Here is a 22,164-nt window from a genome sequence, read left to right on the forward strand (position 1 = left end):
AGGTATTTCAATGGTGCACGTAACAATCTTTCTCGTTGGTCTCGCGAACGTCATTCCCTTCAACGATTCCAAGCCTCGAGAAGTCTCGGGAAAGTATCCTCGATCGATCGATTTTTTTTTTTTTTTTTTTTTTTTTTTTTATTTTATAAGTCAAGAGTGCGCAAACAATTCGTCGCGCACATTCTCATGCATTCAAAAATATCGCGCACGCACGCATACAGACTTCGACTCGCACTCTACAACTTTTAGGCGGCATAACAGCACAGCGAGCGAGTTTACTTTTTTAAATTCTTTTTTTTCTTCTTTTTTTTTGTTTTGTTTTTGTTTTTTTTTTTTCATTTGTTTTATTTTATTTTATTTTTATTTTTTTGCGCCGCGCAAGCTCTACTGGGCAAATACGCACGAGAAAATTAGTATAGCGCACTTCATGTACGCACGCACACGCGTGCGCGATAAGAGTGCATGCGTACCGACTTGTTTTATATTACCTTTTGTTTGCATATATTTTGCGGCACGTATAACGTAAGATCGCGATCGGAACACGAAGTCTTTTTTTTTAAGATGCAAACGTACTTAGCGAAGCACAATCGGCATTTCGGTGTGTCCCTATGTCCCCAAGACTTTATGATACTGCCTATCGCGACATTATGTATAATATTCATTCTTATCAGATCATCGAAAATGTATTTATCGGTGTATCCACATAGGGTTATGCGGTATGCTAAAAGTTTGCATGTAATGGTGGACGGCCGTGTTGTCACGTATATAATCATTACCTTTAGTTTTATATATTTGTAAAAGTATTGAGTTTCTTATGAGGCAATTGAATTTGGAAAAACTTAATACAGACGAAGCAGTATTGGTAGTAATAGTTGATGTATGCTATTGTTGCATCTCTAAGTGCGTTAGTCGATTGACTTCATGTTTTTCTTTTTTCATTTCCTTTTTTTCCCATTGTTTTATTGTTTTTCTTTTTTTTTGTTGATTTTTTTTTTGTTTTTATTTAATTCACGTTGCATTCATCGACAGGATTTTCAGAAAGAATGGGAAAAGTGTGTATGTTGGGGAAGTTCCTAAAAACTTTTCCGAAAAATTGTGTATAATAATCACTTATTTACAATACTTCGTATTCAATTATTATGGATAAATGTAAGGCTCTCCTCGTATTTACAATTATATAATTATAAACAGAATAGTTTAATGGTCGTCTATACGCTAAACATAAGTAGTAGAGTATTTTAAGTTACATAAATACATTGCAAATAATTAATACGATTTTCCTCGATGGGGTGTGTGGCTTCTCTATCGTTGAGAACATATTCGAACTTTATTGCTCTCGTAGTGCATAACGATTCATCATACAATGATAATAATAATAATAATAATAATAATAATAATAATAATAATAATAATAATAATAATAATATTAGTAATAGTAATTAAGACTTTGTTCCAATCAATGCGACGATTTTTCGAAAATCAAAATACAAATCATTTGCCTTTGTGTATAAATATGTTTGTTTTTCGGTGCATTTTCGCATCCGCGTGTCTATGGCTGCACACGTGCATTATTGTTGTTGCTGTTGTTACTGTTTTAATGAACATGTGACATTTACGACGATGTCAAAAATACGAAATATCATAAATAAATGGTTAGAATAAATAGCGCACTTGTTGGAACGTAATTATACAAAGTACAAAATACTTTGTAATAGTACCGTGTGTCTGTCTGATAAAAGATAGATAGATAGATAGAGAGACAAAGACAGAGGAAGAGAGAGAGAGAGAGAGAGAGAGAGAGAGAGATAAACAAGAAAACAAAGACAAACAAAAACAAAAAAAATGAATAGAACGTAGTCGTGGAAGTGCGCGCAGATCCGAGCAGAAATTTAAGAATTATTTATTAGCCGTTGGTCTATTTCTTGGCTAATTTCAATATTCGGTATCGACTTCGATTATAAAAGATGACAGTATGATGTATTTGTCAATTCTGGTGAATTTTCTTTTAAGATGCAATAAACGTATTCCCGTCGAAAGATTCATGAAAATATTTGACCAATGCAGTGTGTGTATGATGAAAACTCGTTTATCAGGAACATGTATTTCTATGTCACAAAGAAGGTAGCGGCCAGCAACATTTAGAAGGGGAAGAAAAAAAAATTATATCATTATACCGATATATCGAAAGAATTTACTCATCTAGCCCAAACTCCAACGGAAATACTTAAACGGAAACACTGAAAAAAGAGATAAAGAAGGGAAGAGAGAGAGAGAGAGAGAGAGAGAAAGAGAGAGAGAGAGCCGTAACATGACTATATGGAATAAAAAGAGCACGCAGATGCTATACAAGAATTTATCATCTTTCGCGTCTTTATCCGTAACATGACTATATGGAATAAAAAGAGCACGCAGATGCTATACAAGAATTTATCATCTTTCGCGTTAATAATTTTAAAATGCTCGGATTGTTCGAGTACGGAGAAGTGCCAGTCACTTGGATCAAGCATTATTTTCTTCATTATGCGACTATTTTTATTTACGATTAATTTATAGTTTTTACGATATATCCCATACGATTGTCACACATATAAACATTAGAGTAGAAAAGGGGATTAAAGTGTTACCTCAACGCAAATGATGCAGTTAATACATTCGAGTCGCTTTCGCCATTATTATTCATATAGACGTGTTATAGAGAATACATCACCGTTATAAACATAATTATTACACGTGTCGTTCTACAGCCAACCAATCAAACTTCACTGGTCGTACGTCGCGTACGCGTGTGCGCACGGCCGCGCCGTTTAATTAAGTAAACCCACCAAGTTTGATGAACGCATCAGCGAAGGCAAATGCGAGCTAATACATCCGTAAGTAAAAGTCAAGTCTTCCAGCCAATCTACAGGGTCGTAAACTTTATCATCCTTACGAACCCTCGATATCCCCATCGTGTACGTAAGATCGCATCGCGCAGTGCATACAATACGACAACGACAATTCGTTCGCGCATCCTTGCTATCTCTCAAATTCTGCTCAGGAAGCTCTCGCTCTGGCGACGACGAGCCCCACGAGGGATACTAGCTGTACGAGCTGGCCGAGGTGCTGCCTCTGGCTAGTTAGCCGGTGCCCGGGCGCGCCATTATCGTTCGCCGGTGGTGGCTCCTGACGATGATAATAATGGTCCGGTTCCCTGGATCCGGCGACGGCGACGACAACGACGGCCGGGGCGTGGGCGGCGGCGAGGGCGGTAGCGGCGTGCGCCGGCAACGTCGCGCTCGTCCTCGTCGTGCCCGTTGGCATCGTCCCCGCCATCAGCTTCTTATCGTGGAGAGTCTCGTGGATCTCACGCGTGAGGCAGTCTTGATCGACGAGCCGCGCCCCGGCGACTCAATACTTCCTGCTGCCCGCGGCCTCCACGAGGAGGCTACTACGGCTGCTACTGCTACTTCCGTGACTCTCGTATCGTCTCCTCGTCGCCTCCTCGCGCATCGTCTTCCAGCTGTTCGAGTGCCGATGGCGATGCTGCGTCGCCAGCTGCGCCAGCCTGCTGCTACCGGCCACGAAGGAGCTCTCGGAGGCCAGGAGGTGCGAGTTCTTGGTCCCTCGCGGCCCACTCGGGTGCGGCTTTCTCGCGTGCTCCGGTCGCAGCTGATCGCGGTGCTTCATGCCGCCCTTGTTCGAGGAGACGATGTCGTTGTGGCGCTCGACGCCCGCGTACGGATTCAGCTTTATGAAGTTGTAGCACTCCTGGCGGCCCCGCGGCGACGTCATCGGCTTGCCACTCTTGTTGAATCCGATGTAGCGGTTCTGGTCAACGACCGATCGGTACCTTAGGTACCTGCCGTTGTAGATCTCGTAAAACTGACAACGCTCGTCTCTCCTTTTTTTCGGCTGCAATGAGAAAGCAGAGGGGATAATTCGTTGGGCTTTTCAATTCGTTATTCGTATATTGCGTACTTTGCGATCTAGCCTTATGGCTCTAATCATTAACGATTCTCAACTCCTCGTCACCCCCCCCCCCAACCCGAACCCGAACCCCATCCTCGCCCCCTCACGCCACTCAAGTAGCATTTAACTTCTTACACTTAAGCTCTTTATATTTTTACAATACTGCACTCTACATTCAGAACTTTTAACTCGTTGATGATGATTTTGTCTCGTACTCTTATCAAATATCGCTGTTGTTATTATTACCGTTATTAAGCAGAATTTAATGAGCAAACGATTGCTTAGCGATTTAATAACTCGTCATAATTCGATCAACATATTTCAATTATAGAGCGCTAAGGCTGCTTACAGGTTATACAATAATGAGATTAAGTGAACAACGAATACTCACCAGACTGATTACTTTCCATCGTTTGCTGAAGCAAATGTAGCGTTTGCTCTTCTCTGCGAAGATGTACAGCTTCATGCTGAAGTCTTCCGACTGTGTTGTCATTTTTTCTGTAATCATACAAGATAACGGGACTACTGAATATCAATCGTTCATAATTAAAATTATTATTATATAAATTAAAGTGTCCTAAACAAGAGATAACGCTAGAGCTTAAACACTTAAATTCCGATAATCAAACGTTAATGTTCATGCTAGAACAGGCTAACACTTCGCATAATATCAATATAATAAAATGGATATGTGTTTCTTTCTAAAAATCAATCGTACGCAAATGGATCTTATATCCGCTCATAACCGGATAACAGACAGATGCTGAAAATATCGCTCGTACCTCTTCAAGCCCAATACGATTCATTGAAGAATTCTTCATGAAATAATTGTGGTGCTTGGATTTCTTTTCTGCGAACGGGCAGTAGCATTGGCTCCGTGAAAATTTTTAACAACCCGATAGATCGTAGTGGGCATGTAACTCGCTTGAAATTATGGCGTGGCATTAGCTAGTGCTAATGAAAAGGACACGCAGACAGTTTGTATGTACTTTGGTATTTAGCGCAAGAGTACTATACTGATTCTCTATTGAGTGGTGGTGATATGGTCGTCCTCCACGCCCGTAAATATTACGAAATTCACGATTACGACGTGCCGTACAATGTTTTCTCATTTTCTGTTTTTGCAATATCACAACCATGAAATTACAAAAACAATGGTCTGGTTTGGAATTTTTTATTTATAAATTATTGCTATTTTCTAGTAATATAATAATAAAGCCAAGTAATTAAAATTTTAATTTAACAGTCAATGTATTGTTACTTTTTAAGCTATTAGCTACGATGTTTCATAAAATAACAATTATAATGTTTGTGTAATATTTAATGCTTTTGTCATTGGTTAGCTGAAGAAGAAGAGAAAAAACAAACAAAACAATAACGCATATTCTTAGAAAAAAAGTAATGTTTAATAATACAAGTGATGAAATGAAAAATGGTTTATCGAATGAATTTTCATAAAAAGATTTTTAGCACGAGTTGACACTTTATTCTCTTCAATTTAAATTTCAAATTCATTTACATTATTTGTTCCGCATTTATAAAGTTGCGCTTCTTTCGCAATTCAAAAGCGTAGAACATGCCAATTATTTTGAGATATTTTTGCATTTATAAATTTCTAATCGTTAATACGCTCGGCTTATTTTCAATAAAATGAAATTTATCAAGACGAGTAAGAGGTTAGATTTAATTATAATAATAATAATAAAAAAAAATATATATATATATATATATATATATATAAATAAAGCTAAAAACCGTAGGTGAAAGCAAGAAATTTGCTCATGTGTATGTTTATGCTAGTTTGTAGATGAAAGTAATACAATAAAATATCGTTGTAAATGTAAAATATATTAAATAACTTAATTATACGTAACATTTATCGGATAGAGGTGGAGGTAGAGGGGTGGGGAGAGGTCGGACAACGAAATAGAAAATTCAAAGCTCAGATTATTAGTATATATTTATATTCTTTAACTCTTTATTCAATTAAATTTTTCTTTTTTGCGATCAATGATGAGAAGAAATAAGCATTATTGAGAAAGAAATTTTTCGACAGATTTGCCTGATATTCTTTTCACACTTTATTCATATATTAATATATGGATTACGAATTCTATAAAATCGAAGAAAATTGTCCCATTAAAAGCCACCTAAGTTTCAATAAATAAACAGTTAAATTATTGAACTTCATTGTAATTTATAAATCTTAATAGTTTTATTTATCAACATAAATTACGAGCAATTAGATGCTGCATTTTTCCAATTTTATTCTCGTACTTACGGTAAGTAAGAACACTATATAAATGTTATTAAACGAATGTATGATTTTATAGGAGATATAAATTTATAGGATATATAAAAAAAAAAAAAAAAGAAAAAAAAAAATTAAAAAGGCTATGTGATCGAAAGAGATCATTGTGATACTTAACTTTTATAGTAATTTTTTTTGAAAATTTTTAGAGTATGAATTTTTTCACAAATTTTTCAATAATCAGCCTAAGTAATATTGGCTTGATCGTGTTTCTATGAAATTAGTGAAATTCTATAAATTTAAGTTACCTTTCGTAAAGTTTAAAATACAATTTATTAATAAAAAATATATTGCTTCCAAAAAAAAAAAAAAAAAAAAAAAAAAAAAAGTTGACGTGTATCTTCAAACGTACTAATTAATAATAAAATAAAGTTTTTAATATAAACTTAATAATTAAAATAACTAAATTAAGGCACTCAACGATACTACTCCCCATAGATATAAATTTCTAATTGTGACAGCGAATGAATTCATAAGGCTAATAACATTTTCATTCGTAAGACTCGATTAGTATCCTACCAAATGGACATTCATTTTTAAATCAAATATTAAATTCTGCAAAACTCCATACCGCGAATACTTCTCACACTGTAAAATTAATTTATGGAGAATTCCTCCATAGAAAACGATAATTACACGTAAAAGCAGCGGTGCGTTATAATTGAGGATGACTGTACTCGAGCTCACACTCGACATCCTCTTAAAGTTGACTCGTGGACTTCGCCGTCGATGCGATACACATACGCGCCTACGTTATATTGGCATTTAACGGAACCTGAGAGTTCCTTTGGCATTTTCTCTCTTTCTCTACCTCTCACATTCGTTCGTCCCGTCGCTTCGTTAATGGCAGTTCCCATTAATAAGTAATTGAATTTATCGCCCGAGCGAAGCGATATATTGATTACGATCGCAAATCCACAGATGGCGGAGGGGGGATGGGCGGGGAGGGAGATTAATTGATTGACTTAACGTTTACTGAGATATGGTCTATTTTTAAACCTGTAACGCGATATTCAGGCTCATGTAAAACAACGAGATGTTTACAAAAACGAAAATTATAATTTAGTGTATAAACATATGGAGGTACTAATGAAATTCAGCATTTGTTAAGTATAGATCATATATTTATGAATTCAATGGCATTTGTGAGAAGACATGAGAGAGAACATAGTTTGTTTTAGTGTAATTTGTCAATTGTTTAAAAGTATCGGCTCGAATGCTTTCTATATTAATTAACTGATAAACAGTTAGCTCGTTCGTTAATATATTAACGATAAAATAATGTAAAAGTTATGATAAAAGCCGTGATACTTGCATCTGCCACTGCACTGGTCTTTATCATTTGCAAATAAAGCTTTAACATATGTATATTATAAACCATTATTCCATTCAACAAGTCAAATGGAATGAGATTTATCAAAAGGGAAACAACTGCGTTGTCGTATTTAAGACTCCTCCTCGACAATCCTACGCTAAACTTACTTATAATCATAATCGCAACGTCTGCACATTATGCAAGACCTTAGTTGATTAACGTAATATATACTTCAAAAGCTAAATAAATTATAAGTAAACGAACGACTAATAAAATACACGAGTTTATGTCACTTTGAATCACCGATTAATAACCAACATCGGCCCTAATCATGCGTTTCAATTGTTTAAGCTGACAGTGAGCAAAGGCACTGAAGATCGGCATGTGGCTTTATTCATACATAAGTAATAATTACGTTGAAGCGTGTAAATGACGGAGAAGAAACCGTGGCTCGATTTATAATCATCCCCCGCAGGTCGATCATTCTCGATCTGTTCCACGTCTCGATTGCTGAGTGCCGATCGACGCGTCCTTGCCGAAGGAAAGCTCGCGCGCAAGGATCAAAGGGAATTGGGATAAAAAGAATGGCGTTCTCCCTTGTGCAGCTGATTTATCGATCTTCGATTGGAGCTGGAAAAAAATTTACGTGCATTATTTTCCCGATGGCATTTTCTCGTGGTGAAAAATGGCCGAGTGACACGCCTGTGATTACATAATTAGGAGCGCGTCGTGGAGAGGCCAATTTTTCAATTTTCCACTTCGGCTTTCGGTACGTTTGGAACAGGTTTTTGGAAAGTACAAATTATATTTTAGTGCCATTAACGTAATGAAGGTTCAAGTAAAATTAATGCATTTTTTCCGTTTTCATATTATTTATTTTCTCTCGTGTTTTTCTTTCGTTCATTCTTTTGTTTTTCTTTCTTTCATTTTTGTCGTTGTTGCTGTTTTTTGATGTTTCTTTTCTGTTTTTTTTTTTTTTTTTTTTTTTTTTTTTTTTGGTTGTATTACGCGGCTAACGAATTTCGTATTTTGCCAGATTTTTTACATATTCGCGTGATTAAACAGTTTTTTATGCTAATGCGAATTGGAACACTAATGCGATAACAAGTTTTTCTTGCATTAATAATATGCTTACTATTATTATTCGAAAATTATGAATGGAATTTTTTGTATAGCCTAATGTTACATGGATTATATTAGGATCATGCTAACATTAATATACCATCTGTCATTTATGATTTTATAAAAAAAAAATATGATCCATTATTTAATGTTCATGGCTTAAAGTGTATTTGTATAATGATTTATGCTACAACCAATCAAATTATCCACTTAATTAGTCGACGATCTAACTTTTAAAGCTCCATAATACCATTTCGCTTGAATATTCATTTTATACACGCGATTTTAAAATTCATTTTAAAATAAAGTTTATTGCCCGTCGCGTAGTATTCGGTACGTTGAACTACGCTTGATATTACATATATTTGCACATCAAACCGCGAGTTACATTTGCATATTTTAGAATGAAAGTGAGCAGGGCTCGTAGCATTGTGCAATACCAAAATGCATCAAATCTTTTGTACATAAGCATGATGCGCGTTTTTACAATTTATCCGTTAATTCGTGTGGTTTATTTGCGAATAGTACAATGGCTCTCCGGATGCACAGCATGACATTTACTTATCATTCGGGAATCGCCTCGTGAAAGCACTGGAAAGAATGGATCGCCCTCGCCGACACCACCCCCCCCCACATACACACATCGCCATCGCCACTGCCCCCACCCATGCATTGCGAATCCGAAAAGAGGAGCGCCATGTAAAAAGGTAATTGGCCACTTACGCGCCTTTAAAACAACGATATTATTTCTCCCTTCTACGAACGACGATCATTACCCTCTCGCCGCAAAAAGGGATTCCCCTCTCTCGGCACATATTCGCCCTCATTCGGGGCCAATATTGATCCTCCGCTGGAATATTCGATTAGCCCAAGAGGCAGCGCAAAATCGATTCTCGCGCTCAGCTATCCGCAAAAGTAATATATACGAGTCGTTCCCATTCCCTCCCCACCCTCTCACACACACAATCGCTCTCTCTCTCTCTCTCTCTCTCTCACTCTCTCTCTCTCTCTATGTATCTCTCTCTATCTCTCACTCACACGCACGCATACGCACGCGCATACCCACACGAGGCACACGCACACGCTTATACAAATGCGCACGCGCGCATTCACCCGCTCGCCGCACGTCGCGCATACGATGAGGTGGAAGAGAGAAGAAGAGGGCGTCGCTCCTCCTGCGCCCGGTTATTATCATGGGTAATCGCGCCTAAAAGCCGGTACCCCGCTTTTGATTAAAATTGCCTTTTAATTCATTTGGCAGCCTCTAATCTGCGGCCGGCGGCAAACGATCACAAGGAGACGAAGTGTATACGAGCGTAGGGGTGGAGGATTCCGTACGACTATCTTCGTTGCTCCCGAGGTCCGTGGGCTCGTGAAACCGAAACTCCTCCTGGCCTTTGATACGGGTCCCAATCTCCTCCGCCCGCTCATTTCTCGATCCGCGCTGCCTCTTGCCCGTTTGTCGTCTGCAATTGGCCGAGGACGAGCGACTGCCTGCGGTGGAAAACGGAAGGAAAGTTTTTAGATGGGATAACGATACGTCCGCGAGCTTAATTGCCGGCTCCGTTTCCTCACGCCGATCCCTCGATCGAGGCACTCTTAGGTTAGATTGTACGATGATTATCGGCGATGGCGGTGTTATGATAAATCCTGGTTTCGCATCTATTAGACGCGAGAAATTTGGATGAGCAAGTGAGCCAAATGGCGTCGGTTCACTCGATGTGTGATACGTTATGTGACTCGCGGCTGGTAGTTTCTCAATTCGAATCGATCGCATATGTGAAACGAAATACAATGAAGGTCAGTAGCAGTTTTTCTGGTAGTTGAAAAGATTGTCGAAAAAAAGAGGGATCGAGGAGGACCTGTGAGAAGGAAAACTCGTCAAGAGAAATTTACTGCTGTATGTAAAAAACAAAGAAACAAAAAAACAAAAAAACAAAAAAAACCAAAAAAAAAACAAAAAAAATAAATAAAACAAATGAAGAAAAATCAAACAAACGATACTAAAAACGAGATATTCGACATTTATAGATCATGGCAAACATTCGGTCGTGATTTCATGAATATAAATTTGGAAAACACTTTTCGGTACCTTATATTCTATCTCTTCTCACTATGTTTGCGCGATAATAGAATTTTCATAAGAGTTTTCCCAAGGCTTTCTTGCGAAATTTATATTACGTCTGATGCTTGACGGTTTTTTTACCCCTCCCCCCCTCTCTCGCTCTCTCTCTCTCTCTCTCTCTCTCTCTCTATCCCCACCACCAGGAAAGCATTACTACGAAGAAGTCGAGCTTGCACGAGAAGTTTATATATGACGCTTAGCTACTACTTTGGCCTCTCTCACTGTACTTCTCATCATAAACATCATTAGAATTATAGTAATTGGAAGCATCATAAACATCATTAGAATTGTATTCTCTATTCGTATTATCCTTTAACCGTAATTATGTAAAATTATTCACACGTGCACTACAGATTGCGAGATTATATTTGATAAATGTTTATTGTCTATATCAATGATATTATCTCAAGCGTTGAATAAATATAGTTATAAAACGAATTGTCTATTTATTTATTAGATTGTCAATTGAATTTATAATTTCTAATTCATTCTATTATCTTATTAATCTCATTAACACCTTATTACGGCTTAATTGAAAAAAAAAAAAAAAAATAATTAATTGTTTTTTCGAAGACAAATATCAACCCAAATTACTTAATAATTCATTGAGTTAATGATAAGATAAGATTTAAGAGTTTGGAGCTTAAGATAAATTCACGATCAACATGAAAGTATATCGTAGACTCATTTATAAGATAGAATTCGTGCAATTGTCGGATTAACAATCGCACCAACGGTAGATAAATATAAATTCACGTGACAGAGAAGAGGATAAGAGTTCATAACAAAAATTACAATTCACTTTGTTTAATAATTCTTAAAAGCTTGAATATGCAGACCGTGAGAATCCATCATTACAAATATAAATAAAATTTAATCGCACTGCTCATCGTGCGCATTAATCATGAGTTGTTTTCCCGAGTTGGTGGAAAGCAGGTCGAAAATTCGGTTTTATTAAAGATACTATGGGCGCACTGTCTCGTCGCGAAGATGCCGGGCGTGGGTCTGGAGTTTTCTCAGTGCCGTCTGCGCCGTCGCCGGTACCGGAAGCGTCCAAGTTCGATAATGATAACTGGAGCGAAAGCGAACGCTCCCGACGATATTGTAGATTGTTATGGCAGGCGTTTATATGCCCGACTTTTCTTGCGCTCCATCGGCCCAGGGATTTGAGACAACGTGGCGGAGGAGGAGGAGGATTAAGGAGGACGACGACGACGACGACGACGACGACGACGACGACGACGACGACGACGACGATGACGTCTGAGTAGCGTTTAATAGTGACGAGCTCACACGGCGCTTCCTTTCTATCGATTTCTCACGACAATCGACAGTTCATACAGAAAATTAAAGGGATGTCAGAAGCGGTGACTGTATCTACTGAATCGAAGCTTTAAAATCAGATACGTGTGGACGTTTTGGTAATTTGGAGTTGTTTGAGCATTCGGGTGGTTAGATTATGTTTAAAGTCATGAGGGAGCATTTTTATTCGGGGCTTTGAATGATATTGATGACAAAGTACCAACGATTGTAATCTTTCACTTTTCAATAGCCTTTACAAGGTATTAATCTGTTATATTTTACAGTTAGTGTAACGAAAATTATTATCGCGTAATCACTATGCAACGAAGAAATTTAAAAATTTTGAAATTGCTCATTCGATCACTTGATTAATCGTGATTATTGCTTAAAGAGCGCAAGTCAGCAAATCTAAAAAATCTTTACGTATACTTATAACCTGAAAATAGCTGAACAAATTGAGTTTATTCAATGATCTTGGCATTACGCGCTTAACGAAAATTATTTTACTACAGGCAAATATTTAGATTCTATTTTGCATATTAATGCATTTAATAATCATACTAAGATTGTATGAAGATAAAGATTGCCTATCAAAAATGGTAAAGGCGATATTATAACCGAAAACTCTGTATAAAGCTTGGACGAAAAAACACGACTTTAATGACGATTTTCAAAAATTGTATTCGTCATTTTCGAACCCTAATTTCGATACTGACAATATTAACGTAATCACTATATTTATCGTCAATTGACGAGCCCACAAAGACTTTATCAAGCAGGTACAAACGAACGATTTCAATAAAATACCGTAGCCACGCGGGCATTGGTACATTAAGTAAAGGGGATCGCACGAAAGCCGAAGTTCGCGTTGCGCGCGCATAATAAGCCGGTAATGCAGCCGTGTTCCGATCAGGAGTAAAAGAAAGGCAAGACAGGGACAGAGAGAAAGACGGAGGGCGAGAAAGGAGGCTGATCTTGTTATATGGATACGCGAGGCGGCGCGCAAACACATATCCAGTGACCCTATCATTAGCACCTAAACGAAGGCAACTCGCGTATCTCTTTCGCTCCTCTCTCTCTCTCTCTCTCTCTCTCTCCTCTCTCTTTAACACCCATGCACGCACGCACGCACGTACGCACGCACGCACGCACGCACGCACGCACGCACCTTCTTTCTCTCCGCTCCTTTTTTATATATTCTCGTTCCGATGTCCTTGGTTGGAAATTAATTAGTTATGAATTCGCGCCATATATATGCCGACCGTTTTAATGATTACTTGAAGAGTATCTGCGAGGCGATACTAGCGCTCGTAGATAAAAAAATGAAAAATCATTAATATAACACTACAAAACGTTCGTTTCAAATATTTTTTTCAGAGATCGAACTCTAATTTCATATTAATTAAAGATGCTTGGCTAGTCATTTACAATTAACCATCTTGAGAAATTTGGATGAAGTATAACATAATTTAAGTCTGATTTTAATTGGTTTATTTGGTTTTTGTTTTAGCTTTTGTTTTTGTCTTTTTATTAAGCAGGACTCACTTTACATTCGTTACGATCAATCACACATTGAATGTAATGAAACATGCCAGACTTCATTATAACACAACGACTGTATTCCAATCCACCGTTTCATCTCTCAAATATACATTGGAATTGGATTTGAATAAACAGAAAATTTCAAAATCAAAGTTACTGTGCCGAACATTGCAAGATATATATCATCAACTAAGGCATACGAACGATCCTCTAATTGAAAGTCCGTAATATAATTAAAATAAACAGGAGCTAATGCAACATTGACTCCACTACTATTCATTTTCTTCGGGTTTCCCTTTCCCCTTCTTCTCTTTCATTTCTCCCTTTTGCAAGCGTGTAACCGACATTGGCTCTGAAACCAGAAGCACGCGTAGCAGCTCCGACGACGCGTGTTACATGAGCTCGGCACTGGCCGTCGTATACATTTTATATGCCTTGCGATGCCTATCGTGTGCAGTCTCTCTCTCTCTCTCTCTCTCTCTCTCTCTCTCTCTCTCTCCCTATCTTACCCACCTACCTTACCCAACTACCTTAACCTTACCTACCTACCTACCTACCTACCTACCTACCTACCTACCCACCTACCCACTTACCCATCTACCTAACTACCTACCTCTATCTACCTATCTAACTATCTCTCTCTATCTGACTCTCCATCTCGATTCTTGATTCTTGATTCTCGGCGCCTGTAGGATCAAAGGCGCGACAGGTGACGTCTGGTTTACCTGAAGGAAGGGGCACTAATCACAGCCCACGGCGTTGGCGAGAGAACTCGCGGGTAATTAAATCCTGTAAGAGGTGTCGACTTGAAAATTGAAGTGGGAGGTATGAGCGTGCGAATAAAATTCCGAAATTCTCGAAAGGGGAAATTTTATAATTCTCATTTCTTCTTCTTCCTCTTTCTCTTTCTCTTCTTCTTTTTTTTCTCCCTTCTTATTCTTCTTCTTCTTCTTCTTCTTCTTCTTCTTCTTCTTCTTATTTTTATTCTTCTTATTATATCGCTTCACTTTTATTTTTCTTCTTCCTCTCCGTCTTTATTGCCTTTATTTTGTCGGTGTTGTCAGTCTAGTAAATATTTCAAAATTTCATTCGCATATATTCACATTTGGCAAAGAATTTGTTCAGCGCCATTCAATGTCCCCGGTTTAGCTTTCATGTAGTTTCATGAATTTTTATACTTATTACCACGATGCGAAAATAATATCTTTTAAATGTTTGCTTATACGTTTCTTATACCTAATAGCGAGTTGTGTCTATGGCATGCTTTTGTCAAAGTGGACTAAAGATTAGTACCTTAATTATTTAATAATCTCCGTTATTTTCGTGGCTTTTAAATGGCAAGAAAACAAAAGCGAAAGCTCGTCAAGGCAAGATCCATCATCATCACAGACTTTAAATACAAATGCGAGTGCTCAGTAACCACAAGATCATATTTTAATCGGAATAGCTTAAGTTTATGAGGCGCGCATGCGCAATTCAAACGTCTCATTGTTTTTATGATACACTGGGCGTGTACAATCTAAACTTGGCTCTCCATCCCAATTCAATTCTACTATCGTTTAAGTAATTCCGGCAAATTTGCTTTCTGCGAGTATGGGATTTTACGCAGCCGAAAACACGTGGAAGGGACGTGAAAAGATTTACTCATGAGAAATTGAGGCACCTAGTGAACGGTAATAATACATACAACAAGGGTCGAACGAGGGACTGGAGAATTCGTAAGCCCCGTTTGGAATGTTCACGAACAGGTTGCAAAAAAGAACTAACGATTAGATGGGATATACGTTCCGAAGATTCTCTCCGCGGGGGATCTGCATTATATATATATATCTGGAATTGGCCTCACGCCGCGCGTTCCACACACACACGCACATAGGCAGACGCGTGCGCAAGCATCTGTACATATGGGCACGCGCACTGTTTATCGGTCCGTCGAAGGATGCAGTTTCGTAGAATCGTTAAAAATAGCAGGGAAATAGAAAATTAATGTCCCTGTGGACGGGTCTCCTTTGTTCGGTGCAAATCTCATAGATCCTCTGTTTGTTCGTCTTCTCCGTTTATACAGAATTTTGTCCGCGTGGTTAGTCCTTTGTGTGCTTTGCAGATAAAATCGCAAAATCAAAGCTTATTATGATATAATCAAGCCACTTTATTGCATTACGTTAGAATGGGCTGCGATTCTATGACAATCGTGTGCACATATTTCGAATAATTTCTGATAATTGATTGATCTAATCGAATATATTATCAACCCAGCTCGTACTTTTCCTTCCCGTATGTTTCTAATCTATTCCGATATAATATTTGACTTTTGAATGAGTAATATGTGGTGATTATTCGTTTTTCAATCGTAAAGTAAGTCTGGCTGATTAAAAAAATGATGATTTAAAAAGAAAAACAAAACAAAACAAAACAAAAGACAACAAAAAAAAAAAAAAAAAAAATAGAAAAAAAAGATAGGAGAAAAAATCTTAATCGGTACTATGTAAAAAGGAACTTTGGTAAATATTTTCACATGTAATGTATCGAGTACATAAAATTTATTGGATTTATTCGAAACGTGATACAGTCGGTGTCGCTTATTCTATTTTATGAAATAATGTTTTAATACTTTTAATGGTATATTCACTTGCGTATTTTGACGCGCACTTGATTAAAACGATATGTGAATATGTACAAGTATTTTATATGTGCATGTGAGAATATGTAAGTTGTATTTTATTTTATGTTTTTTACAGTTGATGTAGTAGCGTCTGGTTAGAAGTAACAAGTGTGATTTAAATTTTATCAGTTCAGTTTCTGCATTATATCCATTAAATGCCAGATTATTTATTTAAACGTTTTAGCCTCTGCATTTTACTTCCTCGCAATAAATTACAACAATTTACTTTGAATATATATTTGAAAAAATAGCATATCGCCAGCTAAGTTAGTTTGATGACTGAACATTGAAATAATAGTTTACGTAAAAGTCTTCATTTACATGTAATCGTTGTATTGTGAATTATCTGACTTTAAGTTAAAGTAAATTATTAAAACACTTCTACACTCTATTTTTTTGTTTTTCACCATAAACTTCGACTGTAAATGAATCGACACGAACAAGTTAACCATTTATAAAATATAGTCGCACAAGCGTAAGTGCACAGATTATCAATGTTACACGCAAATTTTTCTGATCCCATCTCTATGCTAATTAGCCAATCAAAGGGCGTGGAACCTCTTTCATTTTGCGATGACGATGAACTTGTTCAAGAACGAACAAACTAATATTAAATATTAATATTGTAAATTGAAAAATTATCGAATTCTCTGACAATATGTTAACAACATGAATTATGCATATTTTAATGAAGTCATAAGCATATAATGACAGTTTATGCCGGGCTATTGTAAGAAACCCCTTTACTATCATAAAACTACATTTCCTTGTTATTTATTATTTTTCAATAGAGAACGTAAATATCATTGATGTATATTCTTAACGAAGCGCATTTATAATACGACATTAATGATTTGATAAATCTGAGAATTTTCAAATAAACGAATGTATATTGCATTATTAATAAGCTAGTTAAGCCATTTTTTCCCTTAATATGCAAATATTGAGATGAATTTATTTGAAGAAAATTGTACTCTTCCCTGTTGCTTATGAGATCCATGACAAGTGGGATGTGTTCTAAGGCACAGAAAAGCCGTTAATCTATATGGATGCCTGACAAGTGATCAGGGTCATTTGTTCGACTATGCTTGGTCAACTATTAATGAGTCTTAAAAATTAAATATTTGTATGCTTATATACGCGGGCGCGGGCGCGTATGACTGTTAGAACGATTAATATTAATACTAATAGAAAGGGTATCGGTATCGAATTTCTACTAATTCGTTACATGAGCAGTTCTGAGAATAGAAATCGAACATGATGATTGGAATATTCATTAGAGACGAGACTCTTAATCATTTCTTGTATGTATGCATACTTTTGCAACGGATGCATTCGGACGTTAGCACGGACATCTTCATACACATGTATCTTAACGCGTATCATTGCGAGGCTTTGATATTTCAAAGATGACGAGTAAAATGTAATTGTCTGAATAATCTTATGCGACAATAATAAAATAAAGTAAAAGTATTAATTCGATTCGATCTTTTGAAAAGAATTAATCTTATATGTGTTGATTTATTATTTTTTAGTTATCGAGACCTAATAAATGGCCGAGCAATTATGCTTGTCTTTTTAGAAGCTGTATACACGCGCACGCGCGCGCACACAAAAACACACGCATACACAAACACACAAACACACACACACACACGCACACGCACACAAACACACACACAAACACACGCACACACGCGCGCACACAAACACACGCACACACGCGCGCACACACATATATTAAAATTTAATAAGTCAGATTTGTCAAAATGCGTTGCTAATTTATCAGAGCATCAGACGTCGATTTCATTAATGTTGCTGTGAATAATTAATTGTGGTGTTCTATAATTATGAAAATATAATATACTTTTGCCTATTATATCGACTACATTGATGTGCATTGTTTGATCATATAGATGCGTGGATGTAGTTGCTTAAAATAGAGAAGCAACTTTCTCTTTATAATTTCTATATTTTAAAATTGTATAGTACGGCAGTACTTTTTGTAATACGATTGAACTGTAAAGTTCGATTCATTTTACGTTAAATATAATATTTGTCAATTATAGAATTAAGCATTCTCGTATGTCACAAAACAACTGCTTTTCATCTATTTATTTTCAAATTAAATCAAGACTACCAAAAATCCATCTTACTTTTAATTATTTTATTATCATTGAAAAATCTATCGAACGACGTTTCCATAAATACTGATAAATTTCTTAAACACTTGTCGTAGTTATCATAATTAGCTCCACGCGATTGTTTATCATCCAGACCCACGACCACTTCTAATATCAATCGAATACCCCAAATACTTTTTTATCCACATCTATAACTCAATAGAGAGACGGAAAATGGCCGTATTCTAGAGTATTATTAAAAGAAGATAATAATAGACCGGAAGCCAAATACGCATGCAAAACAGATAAAGACGACATGTAATAATACGTCTATCCAATGGGCCAATTATACGATTACAAACGTCGTAGGATTTCAATTTAACAAGATTATATCGCGCCTCCAACTATTCTCACAAATTGAAAAATTATCGCTCACTCCAAGAATAACAGCGTCGCGTAAAACCATTAGCTCACCGGCTAAAATCCTTTTTTCCCTCCCCGATTGCGCAACGCAAATTATCGCACTGCAATCGGTATTTTAAAGACTTCGATGTAATTGACGTGTAATTAGCTATTGGCCATTGTCTCATTACATGTCGTGCCAGCCGAAGACTGATATACATAATTGCAGGTTCTGTACTTACGATAGGGTGCATTGTGCTCGTTGCGTACTGTCGATTTGACCGTGCGTCCATACACGGTAACATTGCCTCTACTGCAAGTCGAGTAAAGACTCACGGAGCGCACCGTTGACGGCACCGCCCCGCACATCACCACCTACGCAACACAGAAAGTCCTCACTTTTATTATTGCAATAATTAAGCGATCGCGCTTCCTAGGACGTGACGGCTGCCATATACCATTCTCGGCGCCACCGTCCGTTGATTCGCGAGTCGACTCGAAAGATAGTGGGAGGGATGGGGACGCCGTTGCCTTATTCTGCGATTTTTCACTCGTGATAACGTGTGTGGCTGACTTCACACGGGGCCTCTTTACCTTTAATGCTTTAATCTCGACGTGCCGATAATTGTATATGTGATTATTACGAGAATTACCTTACTCCCTCGGCATCCATGGCATTAAAGTATTGCACAAAATTATTATAATTGTGATTATAGGGGAATGGGAATGGGAAAAGAATTTGGATGCGGTCGCGAGAAAGCAATTCTAATGGCTGTTTGGAAATATGTGTTGAAGCTTCATATGATAAATAGATGATAAATGAAGCTCGGGGCATAATGTAGGTGAAATGGATAGGGGCAATCGCCCGAGTTAAAGCCACAGACGCGCGTGTAATGAGGAACAATTGTCTCAGGTAATTGTGAATCGTTGCTGCCGAAGTACGCGACGATAAAAACTTAACGATAAGGTTAGCGAACGACTAAAGCCCCCGGTTTTCGAAATACCTCCCAAATGATTTCTCGCGGTCCAGATTCGCCAGCAATGTGGCCGTGGATCGATAATACGTGTCCATAAATTGCGGGGGTTCGTCGAACCGAGCGAACGACGTCGTTACGAAGGGTGGACTCGAGACATTCTCCTCGAGGCCAGCATCCGCGCGACTTTTTACGGTCCATTCGTGACAACGCGACAGATTTCGCGACAAGGACGGTCGATGCTGCCGTAACCGTCGCCGTCGCCGCCACTGCCTTCTCTCTCTCTCTCTCTCTCTCTCTCTCTCTCTCTTCCCCTTTATCTATCTCCCTCTATCTCCCTTTATCTATCTCTATCTCTATCTCTATCTCTATCTCATTGGCTCACTGTTTGACTGTTTGCCTGTGGCTGTGTGGAAGGAGTAGGGAAGTGGAGAGGAGCGTCTTTGTGTACGCGTACATCCTCTGGGTGCATAAGTGCATTATCACGTAATAATGGTGGCTTTATAGGATTATCTAAGGATATCCTCTCAATGCCTACTATATGACGAATCAGGGAATTATTTAGGGAAGATTCATTTTCATTCGGGGATAGTATCTGCAGAATGTTTTTATAAACCGAAATCAAATTTTTAGTGTAATTTTCTAAGCAATAACATAAACGATATCCTGAAATATTTATTATTTTGTTATTTGTTTTTATGGTTTGAAATGTTGTACGTTAAAATTGCGCGCAAATAGATAATTTTTCCAAAATTCAACCTAAATTTTGATAGAATTGGAATATCGTAATTATTAATTGTTGTGCACAATTATACAATTTAAATTTTTAAATAATTACTAAGCATCAACTTATTTTCATATAGATATAAAGTATTTGCAATTCTAAATTCTTATTTATCACTCGAGTTTTCTATTATTTATGAAAGCACGTGCAATCGAAAATACCATAGGGTCAGTACCCCTTTTACAAAATTGCACATACATTTTCGTTTTCTGCGTATATTGCGAATTGCATAAATGCTTATTTTTAATATGCAACGCTAGAATATTACACCCATGCATATATACACACACACACACATATATATATATATATATATATATATATATTTTTTTTTTTATATATATGTTTATATAATATTATAGTGTATGTGTGTATATTTGTGCGTGTGTGTGTAGGTGACTGGGTACCCGTGTGTATTTGTGTATTTGTGTGTGTGTGTGTGTGTACTCATGTACATGGGCGTGTGCACGCGCGTGTATATACAGTTTTATTATAACAATAATGAATTTGTATATTCTTTCAATCAACAAAATTACATATTGATAGGATAAATAATAAGCTATTATGATGCAATATCGAGTATACGAATAAATTTTCAAGTATATGAAAAATAGTTTCAAGTCTTTATTCAGATTTCGTTGAAATTATCGTATGAACGTTTTTAGTAAGTTAAAATATAAAATGTTGTAAGAGCGCGAGATTATATCAAAAAATTCTTTCATCTATAATAAAATCCGAAATGTATGAGAAAGAGAAGAAAATTCGATTGACGTCAAATGTTCACCATATTTGAGATGTCATCTGAATCTTAAAAAAAGAAAAAAGAAAAAAAAAGAAAACGAAAAGAAATTCTATAATTTATTCCAGACTTGTAGTTATATATTATATTTACTATATAGTTATATTTGTTTATCTGCAGCTACATATAGGCGAACATGCACACAAACATAGTCGTAGAAATTTTTTTATTCATGCGTATAACGGTCTGTAATTATAAATTAAAATTCAAGTTATGGATTTATTATAGGCAGTCTTGTTCATATGTATGTGTCCATTAATCGTAATGTAAAATTTGTATTTCAAATTGCCACAGTTCCGCGCCGATTTTTCCCTTAGGGTCTCGATAAAATAAACTATCCAACTGTCGCGTTGTGCTGTGAAAATCTTGATAATATATTTCACGTGTCGCTATAAGAATATTAATCATAAGAGAGTGACCGTGACTGTGTGGTTACATGGTAATGACAGCTTTCAAGTGCGTTACACTCCGACTATATATATATATATATATATATATATATATATATATATATGTAATAGATATATTGGAAATGTAAATAAAATTTTTCACAAGATAATACATACTTTTAAAAATATTCACGATTTTTAAAATTTATTTAATAATATATCAACAATAATAACAATGATAATAATAATATTTAGATAGATAGGAAAGCACACAATCTACAGAAAATGATGATATTTTAAGAATTTTCTGACATTTTCTTTGTTTAAATAGTAGTTACGACGAGATGTAATTTTTATTTTGACACG

The 22,164-nt window shown here is 36.7% G+C and overlaps 1 protein-coding gene across 1 annotated transcript in view; it reads right to left on the reverse strand.

Annotated features, from left to right (window-relative positions):
* Positions 1-3,222: 3,222 nt before the first annotated feature.
* LOC105363672 (uncharacterized) overlaps positions 3,223-22,164 on the reverse strand; it is a 29,127-nt gene continuing 10,185 nt past the window's right edge. Inside the window, exons 3-5 of the mRNA XM_011501422.1 lie at positions 19,095-19,227; positions 4,340-4,446; positions 3,223-3,891 (exon numbers count right to left, since the gene is read on the reverse strand). Coding sequence (XP_011499724.1) covers positions 3,388-3,891; positions 4,340-4,446; positions 19,095-19,227 — 744 coding nt within the window. The 3' untranslated portion in view covers positions 3,223-3,387. The remainder of the gene's footprint in view (positions 3,892-4,339; positions 4,447-19,094; positions 19,228-22,164) is intronic.

The sequence above is a fragment of the Ceratosolen solmsi genome, unplaced genomic scaffold (genome assembly GCF_000503995.2).
Source record: "Ceratosolen solmsi marchali unplaced genomic scaffold, CerSol_1.0 scaffold3, whole genome shotgun sequence".
Lineage (NCBI taxonomy): Eukaryota > Metazoa > Arthropoda > Insecta > Hymenoptera > Agaonidae > Ceratosolen > Ceratosolen solmsi.